This window comes from Ictalurus punctatus, chromosome 4 (assembly GCF_001660625.3).
Source record: "Ictalurus punctatus breed USDA103 chromosome 4, Coco_2.0, whole genome shotgun sequence".
NCBI classification, from domain to species: domain Eukaryota; kingdom Metazoa; phylum Chordata; class Actinopteri; order Siluriformes; family Ictaluridae; genus Ictalurus; species Ictalurus punctatus.
In genome coordinates this window covers 3,119,474-3,144,794 of record NC_071284.1, presented here as the reverse complement: position 1 = coordinate 3,144,794, position 25,321 = coordinate 3,119,474, and the positions used below count along the sequence as shown (strand labels likewise).

Genomic DNA, 25,321 nt, shown 5'->3' with positions numbered 1-25,321 from the left:
TATGCAGTCCTGCCGTGGGCTCCGGCTGTGAGGTTCTAGTCTTAGATTTTTTTTGCCTCACATGTTCCACATCAACACACACACACACACACACACACACACACACACACACACACACACACGCTACAGGGATCGGGTTTCTCCACCATCTCTGTGTGTGGCATGCAGTTACATCCATCCCTGGCCTGAATTCCTGAACCCTGAGACTCAGCAAAGGTCTTCAAGCTTTAAGAAGGTCAGCTGCAATCTCTCTCTCTCTCGCTCTCTCGCTCTCTCTCTCTCTCTCTCTCTCTCTCTCTCTCTCTCTCTCTCTCTCTCGTCCCTATTTCCTGGCTTCAGTGGTATGACCCGTTGCTCTTCATGTTCTTCCCTACTGCAGTGGCTGAGTTGGTACAGCCCACCGGTAAAGCTGAGGCAGTGCTGTCATTGATTCAGTAGTAACACACCGAGCTGCTGAGAGGAGACGCTGAAGAAGGGGGAGAGACGAAACTGTCCTTATGAGCCAAAGGAGTGCGAGTAGATCCAGCTGAAGAATAGAAATAGGAAAGCAACTAGTCGTCTGTTCAGGTTGCTGGCACCTGTAAACCTTTTTTCCCCCCTCGCCGTCCCTGATATGACTCTTTTCAAGAGTGAACATTGCAGCCCACAGTGTGAGTATCACCAGGTTCTCCTTTCTGCCTCGTCCTCCTTGCCTCCTTGGTCACTTCTTACACTCCTGAGTGTTTGGGGTCAGGTGGAGAGTAGCCTGGTTGGAGAGGAGATGTAGGAGATCAGATGCACTAGTTTAGTTCATGCTGTGTTGTGATGAGGGCATTGATGGCTTTGTGAGGTCTGAGATGTGGATGTACTCATGGACAGATGTTTAAAAACAGACTTTAGTGTAGGAATGTGGTGATGGTGATGGTTCCGCGTCCTGCTGTGTTTATACTCAGCATGCAGCTGTGAGACAGGAGTTGCCCTGTTGGACTATTGGCTGTGTGTGTGTGTGTGTGTGTGTGTGTGTGTGTGTGCATAACTGTATGCATGTACATTTGCACCTTTTTGCCCCAGTGTGCTCATTCAAAAAGGTTCTATACTTTTAGGGAAGACGGTGTTTTGTTGACCCAGGGTTCTAAGAATCTTCTACTTTGAATCTGATCTACACAGAATAAAGGATAAAGCATGGACCAAAAACCTTTTTCATGACAGGGTTTCCATTTCACATAGAACACCTTAAGAGGTTGCCAAGAACCCCCATGGAATCCTTCTTTCTAATGGTCAAGGTCTCTGTATGTTCGTTTCAAAATGGTAAAAGATTCTTTTATTCTGCTACTGTGGGGAAAAAAATGGAAAAATATTGTACACCTTTAGAAAAAAAGTTCCAATCTAGAACCTTAAAGAGTTCTCAAGTTTGTAGTTCTAAAAACCCTTAAAGACTCTATGTCAAACCCTACTGTAGAGGGTTTCCCATGCAGAAATGTATTATAGGGTTATATTTCGAATGTTTAAAGAGGTATTGCAGAACTTCGAGCCAAAGAGTCGCTTCAGGATTCTAAATCGAACTATTTTCTCTAAGAACCCCTTTGGGAAAAATCCTTTAAACAAATCTATGTAGACCTCTACAACCTCTAAGAGCGTTTTCTTATCAGAGAAAGTTCTAACTGATGCTTTTGGAAAGTTAGAGCCAATAACCATCCGAAGAACCGCTGAGAAACCCTTCTTTCTAAGAGTATAGTTGTGTGTTTTAAAATTATAAATATATTTTTTCTGATACTGAGGAAAGAAAAACTTCAGTGTAAAACCATAAGGGATTTATTTGTCTGTTTGGGAGAACTTGAAGATGTCCACATGGGACGAGGGTGAAAATCAATACTGCATTCCCGTGATCTTCGGGCCCTCAGGCGGCACTGCATTAAAAACAGGCGTTATTCTGCAATGGAAATCACTGCATGGGCTCAGAAACGCCTCCAGAACACATGGTCTGTGAACACAGTTCGCCGTGCCATCCATAAACGCTGGTTAAAGCTCTATCATGCACAGAAGAAGCCGTATGTAAACATGATCCAGAAACTCCTCCGTCTTCTCTGGGCCAAAGCTCATTTAAAATGGACCGAGGAAAAGTGGAAAACTGTTCTGTGGTCAGACGAATCGAAATTTTTAATTCTTTTTGGAAACCATGGATTAAACTAAAGAGGACTAAAGAGGAGAGGGACCATCTGGCTTTTTATCAGGGCTCAGTTCAAATGCCTGCATTGCTGGTGGTATGGTGGTGCATTAGTGCCTATTGAATGGGCAGCTTGCACATCTGGAAAGGCACCATCAATGCTGAAAGGTATATACAAGTTTTAGAGCAACATACTGTATTGCTTCCATCCAGATTCCATCCCATCATTACTTCTGAGAGACTCTGCCTCACTAAGATACTCTTTTTATACCCAATCGTCTTACTGACCTGTTCCCAATCAACCTAATTAGTTACAAAATGTCCCTCCAGCTGTTTCTTTTTACTACCCCTTACTTTTCCAACGTTTTGTCGCCCCGTCCCAACTTTTTTGATACGTGTTGCGGCCATGAAATTCAAAATTTGCTTATTTTTGTTCCTTAAAACGGTACATTTCCTCAGTTTAAACATCTGATGTGTTTTCTATGTTCTGTTGTGAATGACATACGGGTTTATGAGATTTGCAAACCATTGCGTTCTGTGTTTTATTGGCATTTATTTTTACATTTCACACAGCGTCCCAACTTTTTTCGGAATCGCGGTCGTACATTCTGGGAAACTGATTGAATGAAAAACTCAAACAAGCGAGGACGATGCTTTGTTCAATTTCACAAGGACAAAGATAAATGAAAAGCTCTAATTCCGCTACTGACCCTGACCTTAACCACTGTACATTTCATATAAAATGAGTCGTACAAATTATTATCAATGTTTCCATGTCAGCACCAACGTAAACGATTACCAAATGCAGTAAATGCTCTATTTTTCTGATTTCTTTTTGCTCTGTGAACATTATGAATAATTCCCCAAATCTCTTCCAGCATGTAAATAAGTATAAACATGTGATTAGAATGAGAGAGAGAGAGAAAGGAATTAGTGACACAGTCACAGGCTTAGTCCTATTCACTGCTCCCAGCACAGGAGTCTGTTTTATTTATATTTTTTATATATCTGTGTTTTCTGGAATTTTTTATTCACCGAATACTATTTAATCTGACTAGAAAAATCTCTACGTTCTCCTCACTACATATTCAAACATTCCTCTATAATCCTATTTGCTGCAATGGATCTTGACCATAGATATTTTTTTTGTTGCGGGACGACATTAATGTAACGCCATCGCCTCGAATAAAATTCAAATAAAAGTCAAGAAGGGATCACACAGCATACAGTCTAGCAAAATACATCTCAAAAACCACAAAGAAGACCCAAAACTAGTCTAAAAAAAAATATGGGCTTTTATAAAGACAGTTTTCTTCTTTTTCTCAGTTTTTCCACACGGATTTCTGACGTATGGAAATGATCCGTTTCATTATCCCTCTCTGAATCTTTGCTATATTTTACGATAGAAATGGATCTGTACATTATAAACACAATGTCTGCAGTTATAATTTGTGAAATTTATCAGATTTATCAGATTGTTTGCTATTAAACAAGATATTGTCAGCTGGAGAGTAATTTTTTTAACTAACCCAATCTGGCAACCCTGTTATAATCTGTCTATTCAGTGCTCCTCCCTCCGAGCAAGGGGCGGCATGATTCCTGCCCAAATGGCCTTCTTTTAACTAATTGGGCCAGTGTGAGGGATTTAAAATGGATGGAATTGTGAAGGAGGGATTTATGGATGAGTGCATTTTTAAAACCATAAGGTGACTTTTTAGCATGAAAAACAGCTTCGTGTAGTCCGTCTAAATTTCGAATAAATTTAAACGTTAACAGAATGACACTGTGAGAATCTATCTGCTGTTGTGTGCACATTATATTTATTACAACAGTTCGTATTGTGGCAACAGGGAATTAATATTCAGCTAGCTGGTTTAGTCAGTGTTTGCTAACATTTGACGGATTAGGAACAAAGCTGTTGTTAGTTAGTCGTAGCTAACTTATGTTTTCCCATGTTCCTTGGTTCCTTGATGAAAGAGACACTAATTTACCATCAGGAACTAACATCAGTGTGTGGTTTGGAATTGAGGCGGGCGTCTTTTTCTCTTTCTCGTACTTTTACGTTCATACTTTAAGTCAATTTATGCGGTTGTACTTTTCTGTAATATCGTAGCACAAAAGCTGGTGAAATACGTCAGGCGTCTTTCAGAAGTGGTAATGTTCTCGACGACGCTGATACACTGGAGAAGTTTCAAGCTGACTGTCTTAGAGATGTCACGCTGTCTCATTCTGCTCATCCCTCTTTTTATCTTCTTTATCCAGCCTGGGATAAAGAGTGGAGGAGCGAATGAGATGAGACAGCGGCTGTTACAGGAAGTGTGTTGTGTCTGAACAGATATCTGCTGTTGAGAGAGAGAGAGAGAGAGAGAGAGAGAGAGAGAGAGAGAGAGAGAGAGAGCGCACACACAAGATGTCTCTTTAACGATGCAGTCTGTAATGTTTAAGAGTTCCTAGGCCTGTAAAAATGAACTTGGTCTCCTGAGAAGTTCATATGAATTTGAGTAAATGGAGTGATTGATTTTATATGTAAGAGAATGTCTAAAGATTAGCTCTACCTCTAACCCTAGCTTACTTGAGTAACTTTTTTTTATAGGGATCATGAGAATTGTTCAAATCAGGTTTATTGTCAAAATGTACAGACTTTCAGCTGTTTGCAATGAACAATTCAGACAAACGCAATTGAAATTTCAACTGAAAATGCAACTTATAATGATTTCTCCAGTTTCAAAATTATTCAACCCCTTCATGGCGAGCATCTTTAGTACTTAGTAGAGCTCCTTTTTGCACTTATGACCTGCTGCAAACGAGATGCCGCGCTTCTGCAGCGTTCCGGAGGAATCTTATCCCATTCCTCATGAGCGATGGCCTCCAGTTCGGTAATATTCTTAGGCATGCGTGCTGCAACCGCCTTCTTCAAATCCCACCCGAGATTTTCTAGTTCAAGTCAGGTGACTCTGATGGCCCTGTAGAATCTTCCAGGACTTCTTCTGCAACCAGGCCTTGGTGGAATTTGAGGTATGCTTGAGATAAGTGTCCTGTTGGAAGGTCCGATGACACCCGAGCTTCAGCTTCCTCACAGACGGCGTGACGTTTTCTCCTAGGATTTCCTGATACTTCAAAGAATCCATCTCGCCTTCCACACGCTGCAGGTTTCCAGTGCCAGAGGATGCAAAGCAGCCGCAGAGCATCACCGAGCCACCACCATGCTCGACTGTGGACAGAGTGTTCTTTCTTCATTCTTCTTCCTCCAGACAGATCCATCGTGCTGAAAAGTTTTGTTTCATCGCTCCACAGAACAGAATCCCAAAACTTCCGTGGCTTATTTATATGATTTCGAGCCACTTTTCTAGTGCTTTTGGGTCAGTAGCGGTGTACATCTTAGCATAGATAAGATGTAATGTACGCATTGCATACATAAGGAACTGAAAATGCCTTTATTTCTCTTATTCCACAGCACTTTGACAATCCTAACAATCATTATTATTGCTAATAAACAACGACAGGTTCTACGTTCTTTTGATCCATTTATAGGTATGTGGAATGTTTGCCACACAAGGTAGTTCGTTCCCTCCTCACCGGCCTCTCTTGTGTTTTACTGAGAAATCACAGAGGGTAAACTCTAAAAGTCTTGCAGATGTCGAGAACATTAAGGTTACAGCTTTACCTCTGCGTGTTACAAAAAACCGACACTGGAGGCTCCTTCTATCAATGCTTACAAAAGTCGCCTTATAACAGAAACTGGACAGAAACTGAAAGAGAGACAGAGTGAGACATGGAGGTAAAAGGAAAGACAGATGGGTGACCATACTGCAGATGCTCTTATAGCATTCAGTCACATGCTCTGTTGGAAGCCTCCGAATGTGAAGTCCGTTGGGATTTCCTCTCAGTTACCGGCCTGATTTCTGGCATCAGCTGATTACTTTCCAATCTGCTTCATTATTTATGCCTGCCATTGATCATTAATTCATGGACTCGGTCTGCCCTGTCTGCTTCCTCTGTACCTGACAGGATGACGTGACAACACCGTTTCCTCTCATGTGTGAGGCCTGTAGTGACGCAAGACAAAAGAAATGGATGTGTAACTGGGAGTATATATTTTTTTTCTAGAAGCAAAAGAAGATTTACACTGTACACAGATAAATAGATACCAACAATGGAGAGAGAAAAATCCATTTGCATTACGTAAGGAATAAAACAGGTATGCTGTTATGGGAAAATAATCAATGACGGACGGGGTGGTGTGAAGAAGCGGAGTCACAGTCATCACCTTGAAATCGGTAACATTACTATAACGAAAACATCCTGAAGTCTTTTACTCTTCTTACGACACTGCGTTTTGCTAATGATTACGTTTTTTACAAACTGTATTAAAGAATCTCATTTTATCCGCGTTTACATTTAGTATTAAGCAAGTTATCACTTACGTTATGACGGATATCAGCAGTTGCTTGAATCACATTCTCTTAAAGATAATTCGACAAAAAAGTATTGCTTGTTACCAAGAAACTGCAAAGCACACATCGAGACATTACCTCTGACACTGGAGACTCCTTCCATACATGTTAAATAAACAACTTGCTTACAGAAAATATATCCATATCAATGATAAACCCATCCATCTTCTATACCGATTATCATTTTCAGGGTCACAGGGAAACCTGGAGAATGTCCCAGGAAGCATCAGGCACGAGGACGGGTGCCGATCCATCGCAGGGCACAATCACATACACACTCACATTCATACACGCCAATCAGCCTACTATGCATGTCTTTGGACTGGGGGAGGAAGCCAGAGTACCCAGAGGAAACCCCCGCAGCACGGGGAGAACATGTAAACTCCACACACACAGGGCCACAGTGGGAATCGAACCCCCGACCCTAGAGGTATGAGGCGAATGTGCTAACCACTAAGCCACCGTGCGCTCTCGATGATAAATTTAGCTTTTTTTTTTTTTTACATTAAAAAAAAAATCTGTTTATGTGTCACATCCGCCATCCAAGTCCCTATGAATGACTTGTTGACATCGTACAGTATTAGAACGAGCGCATTAATATAAAACTGTAGAGCCCGAGCGATTATCTTCACTGCTGCTGGTGTTGAAAATGAATCAACTCTTTCTGCCCAATCAGATTCGAGAATATCTGTTTCTTGGACCTGTGATACTACGTTCTTCATTTTACTTTACCTGTCAGTCATGACGAGAAATGCTTTGATAATCTGAAATGATTTCACAGCTGTGTGTGTGTATGTGTGTGTGTGTGTGTGTGTGTGTGTGTGTGTATCGAGTCTTGATCAATCCTAACCCCAATCCCATTCCTTCCAGATGTTTGTTTCGGGGCTGATTTGATGAATCACAGCATACGCATACGCATATTTAACAACAGATGGTCACATTGTCTATTCACCAGAGATCATGTGTTTTTAATATTTTACACGCCGTCGAAGTAGAATTAAATACGTGATATTTTCTCCGTAACAACAACAAAAAAAGCACATATTCTGCAATTTCATATATTCAGCTACAGCGTAGAAATGATTGTGCTTATGGGAGACGCTTCGGAGAGCTGTCCGTCTGTAAATGATGTATGAATTATGCTCGGAAGAACAGGAGAGAACGGGGAAACTGTGATGTTAAGCTTGAAACTGTTCAGTGATGCAACAAGACGGTAATCCAAAATACAGTGTCACAGCATTAAAAAAAAAAAAAGAAAAGAAAAGAAAAGAAAAATAAAAATGAAAAAAAAAAAAAAGAGGAAATATGTAGAAATATCTAGCTCGAGCTGTGACAAGAGATCACGATGCATGATGTTGCGTTCTGTCGTAAAAAAAGACCTACCGAAAAAGGAATTATAATAAAGGAAGTATAGAATAATGTTCGGATTAGATTTTTGTAAATCCGATTTTTATTTCAAGTTAAAGTCAATTACATTGAATATAAACGTATTGAAATAATCAAGATGTATTCTGACCCCCCCCCCCCCCCCCCCCCCCCCTCTTCTTCTTTACTTTATTCATTCATGAACAGACTCCGAACCCTCTCAGAAAGGACACGGGTTCTCAAAAGACACAACCTAAAGACCAATTTTCTGCGGGAGATGACATTTCCATTCCCTGTAAAAGTCTCTGAGACTCTGTTATGATCCATGCCCGGGATTATTTACTAAGTAAAGCTGCATCAGCAGAAATGAATCAAGTATAAACCCAGATTAGTGCGAATGCATGACTTTTGCACTATCCCAGGCATGTGAACGGTGAGTTTAAGACTGAGATTTAATCACAGGGTTCGCAGGTGGTGTGGCGATCCTGGTGAGGATTTGGGTTGTAATCTAATATCACCTCTGTGTTTATCTGACCTCCACTCACTTCCTCTGTCCTAAATGACCTGTGTTTAATAGCGTCTGCATATTTATAATGTCCTACTGACCTCGGAATGATGCTGCACAGGAAAATGTGGCTGAGATCATGCTTTGATTTCACTCAAATGAATGGGTTCACTGGGCATTTAGATTAGACAACTCTTCCTGTGAATCATTTTCTTTCCCCTTTGTTCGATCTTGTACAATGTGCTAAAAAAAAAAAAAAAAAACAACCCATGAGAGTATCTTAATACATCCAGTTTCACTAAAGAACTTGCAGAAGTATTTACCCCCTTCCACATACTGTAGTGTTCCAACCTGGAACTGAACCGTAATGTAATATGTGATGAATCACGAATGCAGGATATCCCGTAATATTGAAACAGGTGGGAAAATCAATGTAGCCTGCAAAATGATTGACAAATGAAACGAAAGCAAAGCAAAAACATAAAAGTGATTGTATGAGCGTTCATGCATATTGCTGTCAAATTTCTAAATGAATTCTGGTGCACCAGTTGCCAGTAGAAGTCACACACATATCCAGGGCCAAAAAAACATCTGAATGCTGGTGCAAGATATGGATAAACATGATTGACATGCAACCAGAGATGCCTCCTTGTCCTTGTTGGTTGTCCACAGTGTTTCTACTCATATTTAAATGTTAATGCCATCCCCTTTACGTAAATCTCATGGTATATACAGTATATGAGATATGAATTTTAATACGGTAATGATCATTCGCAGATAATCGTGACAGGTTTAATTGAGGTCCTGGTCCTCAGAGTTCAATCTGGACATGTAGTTTGCTTACTTTAACTAATATTTGTTCAAATAATAGAAATCACATACATGGATCCATGACTGTTAATTAATAATGAGCTGAGTAAGCAGTTCTCGGTGATGTGCAGGCTGAACTGACCGTCTCTGAAGTGGACTGAATTATGAAATGCATTTTGGCCTCAGGTATAAAAGCTTCTCTCTTTCATTCTCAGGTCACACACAGACATATATATATATATATATATATATATATATATATATATATATATATATATATATATATATATATATATATATACACACACACACAGGGCTGTTATACAACAGAAAATCATGTAGATTCAGGTCAAGAGCTTCAGGAAAAAGTTCACATCAAACATCAGAATGAAGAAACAAAATGATCTCGGTGACTGTTTCATGTTTGTTGAGACGAAATGGTCCGTCCATTTATTTTCTATACCGCTTATCCGACAGGGTCACGGGGAACCTGGAGCCTATCCCAGGGAGCATCGGACGGGGTGCCAATCCATCGCAGGGCACACTCACACATGCCAATCAGAGTACCAGAGTACTCGGAGGAAACCCCGGCAGCACGGGGAGAACATGCAACCTCCGCACACACAGGGTAGCGGCAGGAATCGAACCCCCGACCCTGGAGGTGTGAGGCGAACATGCTAACAGCTAAGCCGATACACCGAATGGTGCTAAAATAAAATTTTTTAAAACAATTTAAATAAAACATCCAGTGAGCAGCAGTACTGCGCTGTTTTTGATGGGAGACATCGGAGGAGAATCTCTAGAGGGAAGGCTACTGTTCCTCAAATAACCACTCTTTACAACCACGGTGAGCAGAAAAGCAACTCAGAACGCACGGCCTGTCAAACTATGAGGCAGATATGCTCGGACAGGATTAGACCACATCAGTTTCCACTCCTCTTAGCGAGGAATTGAAATCTGACCCTACATTGGGCACAGGCTCACCGAAACTGGACAGTTGAAGACTGGGAAATGTCTAAGTGACATACTGTACAATACTGGACAGGCCACGCCCCTAAACAAGCAACAACAATAGCAGTGACAATACAGTGACTTTCCTGGCATGATTCAGCTTGCTTGTCTAACCCTATGTTCACACTGGCAAACCGAATCATCTTGGGAAAGTCAAAGTATTCTAACTTTGTAGTTAGAAAAGGCGACTGTTATCCCATCTGGATGTGCACTGTCCTGGGATTTTATTTAAAGTTCCGATGAGAAACACTAGCAGTTACTGGATATATGCATAGCCTCTAATGCGTAACCGGTTGTTTGTTGTACATGTTACAGTGCGTGCTCAGACTTGTACTACGTCGCTTCATTCGCAGATTAGCAAAGCAAGCTAGCTGTACTAGCGACGGTATGCACACTCACCAGAGGCACTAACAATCTCTGCTACTTCCTCCCAAGCTTTATTTTTCTTCATATTGCTTCTATACACAGTTAATGAGAGGTTGTATATGACAGGAAAAGATGAAACCACGGTTATACGTTTTTTATTATAATGAGAACTAATTGCTGGTATGAAATAAAGTTGCGAGCAGAGGATTGAAGATTGCTCCGAGGAATCGTTCAAGCCAATCGATTGGATTTCTTACTTTACAGCACCGTACCTAATTTGCACAGGGTGTCACTTGAAATCCTGTGCCCCGCGTTGGGAATGTATATAGAAAATGAACAATATGCGGTGGAAACCTTCAGTGTTTTCCATTTCATTTGGGTTTTGCAACGTTGCTAAGACTATAAAAGTCTGTTATTGTCTGTTATAGCTCACCCCGTACCGTTATATACACTTGAAAGGTCCGTATTTTTCTCTGCTTGCCTGCTGACTTACCGAAAAAGCTGGGAAACACTCGAATTTTATGGTTTTAAAAGTCAGCGCTTTATCTGCAGATGACAAGTTTATAAACCTTCGTTCGGTCTGTTCATGGATCACTTTCGACAAATCAGGAACGCGTTATAGCCGACATCTCCAGGTTCCGAAGACAGAAATAATGCTTGATTTTTATACCAATCCCTGGCTGCGTATATCACAAATCTCCGCTCGTTTGATTGGAATAAAATGATTATTTAAAAAAAAAATTTTTTTTTTATCCTCACAGCTGTCCACTTCACACAACTGCTTGATTTAGGCCTAGTATTTAGTCATAACTATCACTGACTCCTGGGTTTCTTAGCACATTCGAGTCTTCCTGAATGTTTACTGTTGAGTTCAGACTCATTATGTGGAGATTTCAATAGGCTCGTAGAAAAGACTGAATATAATGATGCTGATGTAATTAAGCTTTTAAAAGAAAAAAAAGGGGTGGGGGGGGTGGCGAATCACAACCCCCCCCCCCCCCCCCCCCCTTCGTCTCAACACCTCCCTGAATTGGAAAATATATTAATTTCCGTGGTAATTCTGTCCTCTTGTGTATATTAAAAGCTTTTTGGCTGTTTATTTCCATCAGAGTCTAGCTCAAAGGCATGCCGGTGTGCCTTATTTTCATGGCGATCACAGCAGGAAAGCTAATTGCATTGTGTTGCGTCGTGTTCACTGCATATGAGCAAATTGCTCGCTCGAGGCAGTGCATGCTGCTTTGTGTGATTGCAGGGGTCCTGAAGTCTTTCTGCAGTGTAATGGCTTTATCGTGCTGTGGATTAACACTGCCAGCTCGACACAGTCCCCGTGCTCAGTGCCTTTGTTAGCAGCGCTGACCTGTGGGGCTTTAATATACGCAGCCTTTCCTTCTCCTTTTAACCAATAAGGAAAAATAAGCTCAGTGGGTTTAGTCAGTTTGACTGAGGTTTGTTCTCCTTTATTATATATTTATATATTTCGAGATTACTTTTTAGAGATTTTCAAAGGTGGGGGAAAAAAAACTCAAAGCACCTTTATGGGAACAAAGGAGCGAATATCTGTGTGTGGATGATGGCTTTAGGGATGGTAAGGCGCAGCGTTGCAGTTTTACGTATTGTGACTATTCGGTGGGGTAAAAAGGGGTGGAGCTAGAATGGTTACATAATCGAGAGGGAAGGAATCTCTGCCACGTTTTCCGCCATGGGAAAGTCTTCAGGATGGACGAGTGTGCGTTTTCTGGTTTCTTGGTAACAAGCTACATTTCTAATCATCTTTGAGAGAGTTGTTGTGTTTTTTTGGACGTTTCACAACATTAAATGTCACTATAAATGGATACAATGGTGGTGTGTTGCTCTTTAATGTATGCAAAGTGTTATTGGTGGAAAATGACTATCATATAAGAGGAATAAAACACTCCAGGATGTGCTGTTATAGGTGAATAATCATCAGGATGGTGACGGTAATTCAGAAAAAAACAGAAAATGTGCATTAGGACCTGCTAGTGTTTGTTTTAACAGTGAGTTTGTGTTTTGCAGGCGAGAGTTGGTACTGAGAGGGGAAAATGACCGGTGTTGTTAACCCTGTCTGCTGGCTGTCAGCCTTGAGAAGCAGATCATGTCCCTGTGGCAGATGGAGGGTAATTAGGCATAAAGCATGTGATATGTATGCTAGTATGAATGCAGGGTCAGGGTAAAGGGCAGGCAGGACCTGAGCTTCACTGCTGACCTCTGTACAAACTCTACTAGCTCAGTCAAGAGTCTGGCATGGAGCTGCTGGATGAAAAGTGCATGATAGACCTGAGGGTAGAACTATATCCTCTTCCACAGTACGTTTACGCAGCCAAATCAAATCAAATTAACTCACTTGATCAATTACTAGTTCAAACGAGCACATTAAAGGTTCTTCCTTAAAGGGTTGTTCGTCTGAGGGTTTTCCTTTCGTAAAAGATTCCAAGTAGAACCTACTAGAAAAATATAATACAACCGTTACCCATCCAAAGAACCATTGAGGAACGTTTTTTTTGTTTGTTCCTGGGGAGGATTTTTTATTTTTTCTGTTTCTATTTCACAAGAAGTTCCTAGTAGAACTTATTTAGAGAAATTACATCATTAATGGAAAAAAAAATTAATAATTCTAGGTCATCCTTATGGTTTGTCTTATCAGAGTTTTTACTTCTGAAGTCCAACTTCTTTCAAAATTGTTAAATACCCCATCCATTTTTCTCGTAAGATCCTTCAGTTATTTTTAGGGTTTCCTTTTTTGGGGTACTCTCGAGATTTTTCGAGTACCTCTAGTGGAATCCTTTGGTTTGTCCTTCTGGAGGTTTGTATTTCAGAAGAGGTTCCAAATAGAACCTCTTGAGAAAAATAAAATCATTAAACAATGAAACCTTGAAGATTTGTTCCATCTGGGAACTGTTTTTATTTATTTTTTTATTTTTTATTTTTTACCATTAATGGTATTTGGCAGTCGCCCTTATCCGTTTCTGGTTTCTCTGGGCGAACTCTTTGTCTGGTCTTTCCAGGGGGTTTACCTTTTTAAAAGATTCCAAGTAGAACCTGTTTAGAAACTGATTATCATCCAAAGAATCTTTAAAGAACCCTTCTTTCTAAGAGCTCCTCTATAGAAACCCGAAACCTTCCCTTGCTCCAAGTACATCTTTTGAAAGCTAGAACCATATCTACCATCTAAAATCCTTTTGAGGAGCCGCTTGTTTTGAGGAACTCTTCGCTTTGTTCATCTGTGTATTATTCCTTCTCAGAAAAGGTTTCAGAATGAAAACCGTGTTTTTTTTTTTTAGAAAGGAAAGATCCTATGAGAATGCTTGTTTCCTAGTAGTTCCTCTGGCCATACCATTCAGTGTGCTCCTCTTCAGGTTTCTCTTTTAGAAATGGTTCCAAGTAGTCCATCTTTACAAAGCTAGAACCATTCAAATATATCAATATAAATAAAAAATAAACAATATGAGAAATGTTTTTTAAGAGTACTTCTGGAGGAAACATTTGGTTTGTCATTTCTATGAGCTTCCTTTTCCTTCCAGAAAAGGTTCCAGTTACGTCCTCTTTAGGAAACTAGAACCATTATCTGTTGACTGAAAGCCTGAGGAGCGCCATGTCCTAGGAGCTCCTATGAGGTGAACCCTTGGGTCTGCGTGAGATTTTCTTTCTTGAAATGTTCTAAGCAGAAGCTCTTCAGAAAATTAGAACGACCGGCCATTTACAGCACCTGTAGGAACCTTTATTTTTTTTTAAATGTGTGTAGGTGGACAATGTGAATCATTTTCAGACACAGTAGAATGAATAGTCTCTAGTCAAACAAAATGGCATTTGGCGAGAATGTCCTGCTGTTCTCCATTCAACACTTCTGTGTGTGTGTGTGTGTGTGCTCTGTTTCGAGAACCCACACTGTGCCTTTCCCCTCCAGCGTGTGGAAATTGCGGTGCTGATGGCATGCCACGCTAACCAGCCGCTCAGTCTTGCTGTATAATGCAGCCCAAAAGAATCAATCTCTCCATGTCATGGAACAAAGCCCTAAAATTGGATGTCTCTTGTTTCTGGTTGTTTGCGTAGATGAATTTTGACAAGCCGGCTCTGCGGTGGGTAATATCTGCAGCGAGGACGTGGGGTGCAGTGTAAGAGCGTGAGCAGCTTTTATAGTGCTGAAAACAAACAGCTGTACATTTGGCCCGACTTCTGAAGCATCCTCGGTGTCTCTCGCTCTCTAAAAGCCTGTGGAGTGGTGCGAGAGTTGTGCGAGGTGACCTCTGCTTTTGGAGTGGATGGCGTTGGGGTTATTGGTCCTGCCTGACAGCTTCTTGTTGTTTTCCCACAGACATGAGCATGACCGGAGAGCTGAAATCAAGCCGTTCGAAGACAGGAGGAGTCAAGAGGCTGAGCAGTGCTGTGTACGGGTAAGTGTAAAGCGCCTCCAGCTCTTCTCTTTTGACCACACAGAGATGCTTCATATATGACCTTTTAAAACTTTGACTCCGACAAACAAAACCCAACAACGCATATTTTTAGGACTGGATTAAAAAAATAACAACAATGCATTGCACAACCTGCAACCGTGCTTGTGTATAAAAATGTTATAGTCTATTTTATTCTCCACCTTGCAGTGTGTCTGGTTTTAAAAATTGAACAGGAACAGGAAATTAACATCAGGGCAGGAAGTCACACAATACAGCTATTTACATTTTGATGTTGGACGCAACTTAGCCCTACAGTAATATTTGACTGCTTGTTGTGTTATTGCTGTCTACGTTTTAATTTCTGCTGCTGGGATTTATTCCATATGGCACCCAAGGGTACGTATTCACCTGGCGATGGCTGTTCCAGAGATTGAAGTTTTAATAAGAAAACTGCTGCCTTTGGTTTGTGTCCAAATATATACTTAAGCCACATCTCCTGGGGACACTGACTGATATGATGATGTCTCATACCCGCCCCAGGACTTTTATCTTGGCAGTAGAGACGCCACATTTCATTCTCTGACGCGAACTTTTCCTTTAATGAGTTCATTCTTAGTTTCCTCTATTTCCAAGCGCTTATTTGTGCAGAGCCAATTAAGCTATTAATGACGTGAAGTGAACCGAGGTGGCTTTACGTGAACGCAGTCACCGCTCTTATTCTCACTGATGACATAGCAGACTGGAGAAAGGATGTGGGAAAAATCCGCCTGAAACCTGAACCCTTTATTTATTTATTTATCTATCTATCTATTTATTTATTTATTTCTGCTTGGCATTCAATGCGCCATATTTGATGCACCATCCGGAGTTGCATCATAACGTTTATTTCTATTTCGCTCTGGAGATCAGTTTGGATTTCTGCGCTCATCTTTGAAGCTGGTAAAATGTGTTTTAAACCCACCACCGCTCTCTCTCTCTCTCTCTCTCTCTCTCTCTCTCTCTCTCTCTCTCTCTCTCCCTCTCTCAAGAGGTCAATAAGGATTTTCGCTAGCAATATTTTTAACAATTACAGCCACTTATAAGCCACTCTAAGAGAAGGAAAGAAAAATGCAAAGGAACTAAATAAAGAACTAGAAAAAAAACCCAACACAATTTGGCAACAAAACACACGGCTACACGGGAGAAAATAAACTACGGAATGTATGATTTGTTTTCATGAAGTTATTCGAACGCTACTGCTAACATAACGGATGTTAAAGTTGACGTAATGTCAGTGTTAAAGTTCCTACAACTAAAAATGTTGCATTGTGTGTGTGTGTGTGTGTGTGTCCTGTGATGGACTGGTGACCCATTCAGGGTCATATTCCGGCCTTACACCGTGTGTTCCCGGAATAGACTCTAGATTCGACCTGGCCCTGATCAGGATAACGCGCTTACTGATGACTTAATGAATAAATACAAACGTTGAGAATAGCAGATGTTTCAGGACGTCGCTATCGGTGTTTTCCTGTGTGATGTGGTTTCTCAGTCTCTTACACTGTTCTGTGTGTGTGCGTGTGTTGAATGAGGGCCACAAGCACAGCCAGTGGTGCTAATACTTTTGAAATTTCTCCAATGATTTGGCCTGTCTTGTAGAGACTGGGATTTAGAGGAAGAGAGGAATAAATGAGAGAGCAGAAGAAGATTGGATTTACGTCCTCCAGGACTCGGACTGTCTCGCCACACACCACACTGTTTATATGATAAATGACACAAAGGCTTTTCCTCTGTCCCGTCTTTATCTATTACACACTGTAACATCCGTCTCCGCTCTCTGCTCTTATTTAGCGCTGGCATCTCCACTGCACTCGGCCTTACGTCTATTTTTGCCCGAATTGATCGTACTCGGTTACACAACTGACTTCACACTATTATAATCGGTCATGTATCGACACACGGCCGGGTTTAAAAAAAAAAAAAATGCACCTACAGCCAAACTGAGTACATTATATACTGTACTTCACATGCACACATCAAATATCATTTTTATTCGTTTATTTATTTTTAAATTCCTGAGTTTGGTTTCACTCCGTAGTCAATTATTCAATCAGTGGATCAGACGAATGCACACACAGTCATGCGTTTGTTTATTATTTGAATTTTCCACAAATATAAAATATGAGTCAAATGCCATTCGCTCTTAATAACTTAAGTTAGGAGGACGATTAGCCGAAATGAGATGATTCGTCACTGTACTCACGTCTGGTTTTTAAGTATCCGCACTTTACTCGAGTTGTTCTTTCACGTTTACGTACATTTCACCACATTCCAGAAGCAATAAAAATCTCGGAGTTCTCGGAGTTCCCAACGGGCCTTCTCGGCATCAGACGACTTCATGGAACGGTTCTAAACGCGCCTGCTGCTGCGTAGGCTTACACTTCGTATTTATGGCAGTGGTTGGTATTGTAACGGCTAGCGATTAGCATTCGGCTAGTTTGTACGGCCGTGCTAGCTGATATTCGAGAGGTAAAGAATAAATGTGTTGTTAGTTATCCTTAGCTAATATTTTCTCACGTTCTTCGGTTCTGTGGCACTCGTTTAGCATCAGGAGCTAAAATCGGTGTGTGGTTGAAATTGTGGCAGACGTCTGTTTCTTTTTGTGAGTGTTTCTTCATACGTTCATACTACCTTTATGAGTAAAAGTAAAAAATAAAAAAAAAATAAAAAATCTGGTACTTTTCATTTGTTCATTTTACAGCAAATAGGTGTAGAACACATGTAGGCTATAAGTATCGGTTCCCTGAGTGTGTAATGTGTGTCAAGAGACATTGTGGTCTGCCAGATGTTCCGTCACAAAAGAGACCCAGGTGTTTTGATACAGATGTCCTCTCAGGCCTTAATGCACAACACGCACATACACGTGCGCTCATTAATTTGGAAAACAATGGGATTATTCAGCGATTATGAGCAATATCCAGTGGAGTGTATCAGTGCAGTGAAGTGTGACCGTTAATGTGCATATGTTTTTCCTCATTTCCTGAATCCCGGTCTGATCGGACATCGTGGTGAGGGACGGGGATGTCTTAAACACGAGACGTGACGGGCGGTTGTAATCCAGGCTATTCCTTCGGCCCGGTGTGTTTGCGTTCCTAGCGAAATAGATTGCGCTGTAAACAAAGACAGGGCGTAAATAACTACGCAGGCTTGTTAAGACAAATCACCAAGTCCTCTGAGTCAAACCTAAAAGCTGTGACACAGCTGTTGTCTACACTGTTAAAACGAAACTATCCATCATCTCTTATTGTGATGCAGACCTTTACGCGAGCTCCTGGAGATATATGACTTTTTGTGCAGTACCAACATCGCTAACAAGAACATCTTAGCAGACAGATGACCACAAAAACCCTTGGGTGAGACGGCTAGTTTTTCTTTTACACGTGCACTTCATCTTGTCATCTTGTTCTTCATTTAAGATAACCCATGAGTCATAATCAATGTCTGTAGCAAGGATCGACGCCAGTAGGTATTATTAATATAGTTAATATTATTAATATAGGGGGCAGTGGTGGCTCAGTGGTTAAAGGTTAAAGGTTATTGATCAGAGGGTCAGGAGTTCAAGCCCCAGCACTGCCAAGCTACAACTGTTGGGCCCTTGGGTAAGGCCCTTAACCCTCAATTGCTCAGTTGTAAAAAAAAAAAAAAAAAAAAGATAAATGTAAGTAATTCTGGTTAAGGGCGTCTGTCAAATGCACACGTAAATGTAAATGTACAAAAAAAAAATTGGAATAAACACAGTTTTGTTCATTTTTTTTTCTTTCCTTCGAGCATTTGAGCTACAGAGTTGGGGAAAAAATATGGACGCCTCCATGTTCGTCTTTTGTTTGAAGAATAAGCTACCCAGCTAACTGTAATTTCCTGGTCAAAACAGTGAGCTGTATATTCAGTGTTATAGATTTACCATGTGAATATGTCTGTGTGTCACCCAGATGACGATGGGTTCCCTTTTTTGAGTCTGGTTCCTCTCAGGGTTCCCCTCAAAATGTAAACCCATCCGTTCAAAACGTATATCCTGAACGTCTTTATTTCTGTAGAAATTCCAAGAAATTCCCGGTCAAAATGAGAAGTTACTCCCTCTGAACTCTCAAAAATGAAGGTTCTTAGATGGTTCTTTACAGCACATCTTGTCATGATCCATTTTTCATTGCATAGGGTTCTTGAGTTCTTTGGAGGTCGAGCTGAAGTTCTTCTTCAGAGCAGTGTATCGTTCTTCAAGCTATCATCCCTTTAACAGTTTAACGTGAACCCTATACGGTTCTTTCTGAGAATGGAAAAAAGGTTCTCCTGACACCATTCTTAAAGAACCTTACTTTGGTTCCTTAAAGCATTCACTAAGGGTTTTTCAGAGAACTTATGATAACATGGTTCATTGTAGCACTGCTCTGAAGAACCATTTCTGGGTTCTTTAAAGCACCTCTAAATAGTTGGTTCTCTACAGTGCAAAAGGTTCTCCGTGCAACTTTAAAAGGTTCTCCTATGGCATCGAATGTAAACGAACGCAGCATTAGTACCAAACATTAGCAGTGACAAGACTTTGTGAGAAGATACAAACACAAGCGAGTATAAATAGATAGATTACTCAAAGCCTAAACATAGAACAGGTGCATATATGATGGGACAGACAGGGACGAAGACAGAACCAGGAAGCAAAAGACAAAAAAAAAAACACTTCAAAATAAAAGTCCACGTAGTGCTCATATACAGTAGTGCTGGGACACGCATCGTGTGCTAAGGAGGGAATTCATGATAGCACCATGCAACGGTTATAAAACAGTGAGGCAGAAGTGTAATTTGAGCACTACTTAATAATCATCATCGTTTCTTTTACTGACCAGAGACACCACAGTGCTGGCCTCTTGATTTTTACTGCCTCAAAAGACCGAGGCTCATCAAGTCTACCCGAAGCATATGCACATCTTTCACCTTCAGTGAATTGCTTTTTGAAGAACAGCAAAATTTCCACAGCTAAACCATAAATATTGGCACCTCCGCACAACGCATTCTACACTCGTTGCGTCCCGATTATTATCTGATAATTGTGTCCGGTGTACTGTATGTGTGGTGTGGTGGCTGTGCCCCGTTCGTCTAACATGCTGTCATCTGTTTTCATTACCGCCAGTTGAGACAGCAGTCTGGTCAGGCAGCACAGGCTGCGAGGCTACAATAATAGGCCCACTCCATCTGTTCCGAGCATCCAGCGCCTGAGGAGAGAGTGTGGAAGAGGAATGAAGATCAACAGCGGGTCAGTCTGTCGAGAGCCACGGTGGGCTTTGTGGTATTGAGGTCACATGAGTAAGAAAGCTGTATTGTTAATGAGGTTGCGCAGTGGGAGAGGGTCTGTTACCATCTCACGCTTTAGTGTGCCATACCAGAACTATATTAATAGTGTGCGAAGAGTGTGGGTCGAGCTCAAATAAGCAGAACCTCAGGTCCTTCAGGACTCTCGATATGTTTGGCTAGCGCATATAGTGTAGATGTAGGGCACAGTCGGGGATCACTGAACCGTTTTAACTCTCGGGCTCTTCATTACTTAACCACAGTTGCCTCGTTTATCTGTGGCGTGATTTTTATTTTTATTTTTATAGTAATATGATCGGAACAGTCATTTTAAACTGTCCAGTCTTATGTCCTTTCTTTTCCGTTTCACTCGCAATATAAAAAGTATTTACGGAAATGGTTTCAAACGGTTCGTGAGGCTGTGACAGGGATTCAAATATTACATTATTTAATTAATAAAAAGGCAAAACTCATCTTATACTGTATTACTTACAGATGAAGAGTTTCTATACAAAGCATTTGAATCAATTTAGAAAGATCATTATTGTCATAAGCTATGTAAGGGACAGAACACTTCGGGGGGCGCCGTTATAGAAAAACGATCATCGATGGGGTGGCGTGATGCGTCCTGACGTGAGACGGAGCTACTGTTACCAACCCAAAGTGGACTATTTTCCAATAACGGCACATCCTGAAGTGTGATATTTCCTCTAACACCGCAGCAGTTTGTTAACGGCGAATTTTTATTCATTGAAGAATGACACGTCATATTGTTTTTATCCGTTTACAGTTACATTTAATGGTGTTGGACATCCAAGTTACTAAACAAGTTAGTTCCTGTTCTCACTTATGTTATAACAGCTGTACACAGTTCTCTTTTTTCCCCTCTCTGTCCTGAATGCTCTACCTCTGACCCTTACAAAGTGCTGAGACTCCTTCCGAAAAACACAAAATAAAGGTCATCATCACCATATCGATCATTTCACCGTTTAAAAAAAAAACAAAACAAAAAAACGTCCATTTCTGTGCAGAGTTCACCATACAAGTCCCTGTGTGAACGAGCGCATTGATATAAAGCTGTGATTTGAATTACAGCTGGGACTTTACTGTCAGAGATGGTGTTTGGAATAGTACACACCGCAATCAACACCTTCTGACCAATCAGAATTGAGAATTCAACGGCGCTGCGGTATCATTTGAAATAGACACACATTCATTTTGTAATTGCTGTGATTCGGCTGTGCGGTATGCTTAAACTGTCGTTTTGTATTATGGGATGTTGTATCTTTTCTTATTCTTCTATTTTTACTTATCTGACTTTGGGAGTAAAGGCAATTCGTTTTTTTTAACCAGAGGCCAAAAAATTTAATTTGCGCCTCTTTTGCGGCGTTCGGCGTTGAATTTATTTGTGATGTCACACTCCACCGTGCTGGTTAATGACTCGTATTAAAGTAGACACTCGGGGCTTTAAGAATGAGCGGTTTTTCATAAATATTTCAGTTTTTTTAATTTTTACATAGCCTACTAGGTTTAAATGTTATCATTTGATTGTGGCAGTTGTATACGGTGTTTCACTCTCAAAGAAATAAAAGCTCACACCTCTCCCTCACATGCAGCTAAACACAGAGTCACGATACTCTACACACAGGAACCCAACAGTGTCCTGATTAATCTTGTAACAGACTTGCGGCAATAGAATTGTTCATTCGTTTATACCGATTGAAAATGTCCGATAAGTCGATTTCCATTCTGCCGTCACCATGGGGCGCCAGTGAGAAAAAATTCACCCTTGCTCAGTCTGATTTGCAGTAATTTCTCACTAAATCGGATTAGATTAGAAAGCTAGCATAAAACGGGAAGTTACCAAGTACAAGGTGTATCAGCTTCTCAGTCGGAGACAGACATGACGAGGCTTCCGGATGCACCTCCAGGAAAGTCCTTATTTTTAAATATTCCAGCACTGTGATGATATAGTTGCAGAATTCAACCTGTCTCTCTTTCTGGGATAGAGAGGGGTGGGGAAAAGACCACACACCCGAACAAGAATGGTTGAATTAGTGAGCAACTGAACAGACTGTGGATAAGATCCTGACTTCCTGTGGAACAGTGTGACATTGTGAAGAACTGGCCCGAGAGCTTCTCCGTGCATTCAGAACCCCCTGCGTTCAGAGGACAGAATCCACCCATCCATCTAAAATCCCTGACAGTGTATATTACAATCTGATCATTCGTCTATCCCTTTAGGTTATCACAGCACACAACCAGGGGTCTCAGCTAATGGAGTCATTCCTGCCCATGCAGCGAGAGGGAGAGAGTGAGCAAAGGAACCGCATGCCGTTTGCCCCCCGGCGTGAACAATCCATCTCAAATTGATCTCACAACTGGCTGCAGCGGGCCACTCCGAATCAATCTCAAATTGATCTTGGCGCCAGAGGTGGAGAAAACTAGCAGCGGACCTTATCAAAAATATTGTGGTGTTGGGCAAATCTGACAGGCAAACTTATCACCAAGGAGCAAAGGAAATGGGCTCGGAGACCCCTCGGGCACTGATTCAGGACAGGCCCCTTCTGCTGTGTAGCACATACACATCAATACACATGCAATGCACCCTGGTTCACAGCTGCCAGCTGAGGCCTATAAAACACACACACACACACACACACACACACACGTTCAGACGTTCTTCCTCCACACTCCAATTCACACACGCGCTAAACCGCTCGTAAAGAAACACATACACTTCCTCTGTTGTGGCTTTAACTGCTCTGTTATTGGAGAGTAATACACTCGCTGTGGCTGCTACTAGCAACGACGTCGTCCTTTCAGCACGGCAGGAATACAGCACAGAAAGGATTATTATACAGGTAGAAACATCAACCATAATATACGCTCATAAACCCTCGTTTTAATGCTACACTGTCTAAGTCATGAACTCTAACCCACTTCAGTTTAAAAAAGAAAAAAAAAAAAATCCTAATCCCTACTACTAATAGCATCTGTAGTGTACGTGTGATTACCACAGACATCAATTTCAACACGTTTCCCTGTACAGAAAAACCTGTTTACTCCAAATTCGATTAGAATGGACGTCTGAGGGCAGCTGGGCAACTTATTATGTAACACAAATCTCAAACCGCACCAGTTAAATACGCGATAAAAGACGACGGAGTGTGCTGTTATGGGAAAATATCAGCGTATAGTGGGGTGGTGTGATATCACGAGAACAGTGTGTCGTGTTTTATTCCTCTCGTGCTGCAGTGAAGTCCTGACGATTACAATGTTTTTTATTTATTGATGAAAGTCATATCATACTTTTTGTCCATTTATAGCTACAGTTCATGTCACCGTTCTCATCGTTGGTCCCTCACCAGCCTCTCTATTTTGTTTTCTTAACGCGACAAACAACGCAGCCGTCCGTGGTACTAATAAACTACAATGCTCAAACTCCTCCGTGACCATTACGTAGCTCTGACACTGGAGACTCCTTCCGTAAACGTTAAATAACTCTCGTCTCGCGGAAAACTTGAACTTACGGTAAATATCTACGATTCTATGATTTTCTTGGTGTAATAACAACGCGTCTTCTTTAGCCGTAGATTATGCGTAGCTTCCGCCACACACTCGTCGTTCCGAGTGAGCTGTTACTATAGAAACAATAACGTATTAAAACGTCAGATGTATTGTCAGAGCTGCTGTTATAGAAAATTTGTGATAAACACTTATTTTGTGTTTCGATAGTGATATTAATGCTATACTTGTCAAAGGAAAAGACACTGTGTTATTGTTCTTGGCAAGATGCTCTGTTGAAGCGTTCTTTAAAGAAAAGGGAAAACAATTCACACGTTTAACATTTTATGGAAGGAGTCTCCAGTGTTCGAGGTCTGAATGAGAGAGGTGAGGAATTGACTATGCTAACAGGGACTGATGATCATCATATTGTTTTTTAACAAAATCAAAGCATCATCGTCGAATATTATGCCACAGCGCCGTTGAAGTCTGAAATCCGATTGGTCGAAGGTGTTGATTCATTTTCTGTAACACCAGCTGTGGCGGTAGCCCCGGCTACAAGGCAAATTTATATTAATGCACTCGTTCTAATGGCATTTCTACAGAAACAATGATTTTAAGGAATGAGTGTTCCTTTACTGTGTAGTCTTCCTTCCTAGACATTCCCACTCGCATGCACTAAACAGCTCACAGGAAACACAAACACTCCTTTCCCGTGTGTCTTTCCCCCCTTAATTCCAATTACAAACACACCCAGGCCCGTGACTGACAGACAGACTGTTGATGGGGAGATAAAAAATAATTCAATCCGTTTAAAACGTCAGTAAGTGAGAGGTCTAGAGAGGGTCTGATCGATACAGCCTTTACTGATTGAGCTTTTCTACTGGATTTCTCTTGGGGGGGAAAAAAACAACCTGGCGCTCGAATAGAGTAATAAGCGCAGTGTATATAAAGAGGAAAATGATAACTGGGAACATACTTTAGTTACATAAGGATCTCTAGGGGTGCCAATAATTCGGACATGTTTTCCAACACGGTGTTTTTTTTTTTCATGTTCCTAGAATAAATTGACTTCAATTAAAGGTTAAATGTCTCTCGTTGTCAGATTGAGGCTAAGCTAATTAACAACAGACATTTTCCCATAACCTTTTCCGCTCATCTTTTCCAAGGGTGCCAATAATTCTGAAGCTGACTGTATAATACACTGCTTCATGCGTCAGATTAAAGGTCACAGTGATGGAGTTTGTTGCAGAGATAGAACAGTAGAAGAGTATCTCAGGTTCTTGCACACACTATCCGGCGTGTGTCAGTGTGTGTGATCTTCAGAAGCTACAACTCATGTAATGCAGGTTAGTGTGGCTTTAAACAGAGTTACCAGAGAGCGACACACTCGCCCTGGCCCTCGTGCTGCCGCTATCGGTCGCTTCGATCTGTCAGT

The 25,321-nt window shown here is 41.1% G+C and overlaps 1 protein-coding gene across 1 annotated transcript in view; it reads left to right on the top strand.

Moving 5' to 3' along the window:
• The first annotated feature begins 433 nt into the window (after positions 1-433).
• LOC124626669 (RNA-binding Raly-like protein) overlaps positions 434-25,321 on the top strand; it is a 71,803-nt gene continuing 46,915 nt past the window's right edge. The window contains exons 1-2 of the mRNA XM_047152546.2: positions 434-650; positions 14,985-15,063. Coding sequence (XP_047008502.1) covers positions 614-650; positions 14,985-15,063 — 116 coding nt within the window. The 5' untranslated portion in view covers positions 434-613. The remainder of the gene's footprint in view (positions 651-14,984; positions 15,064-25,321) is intronic.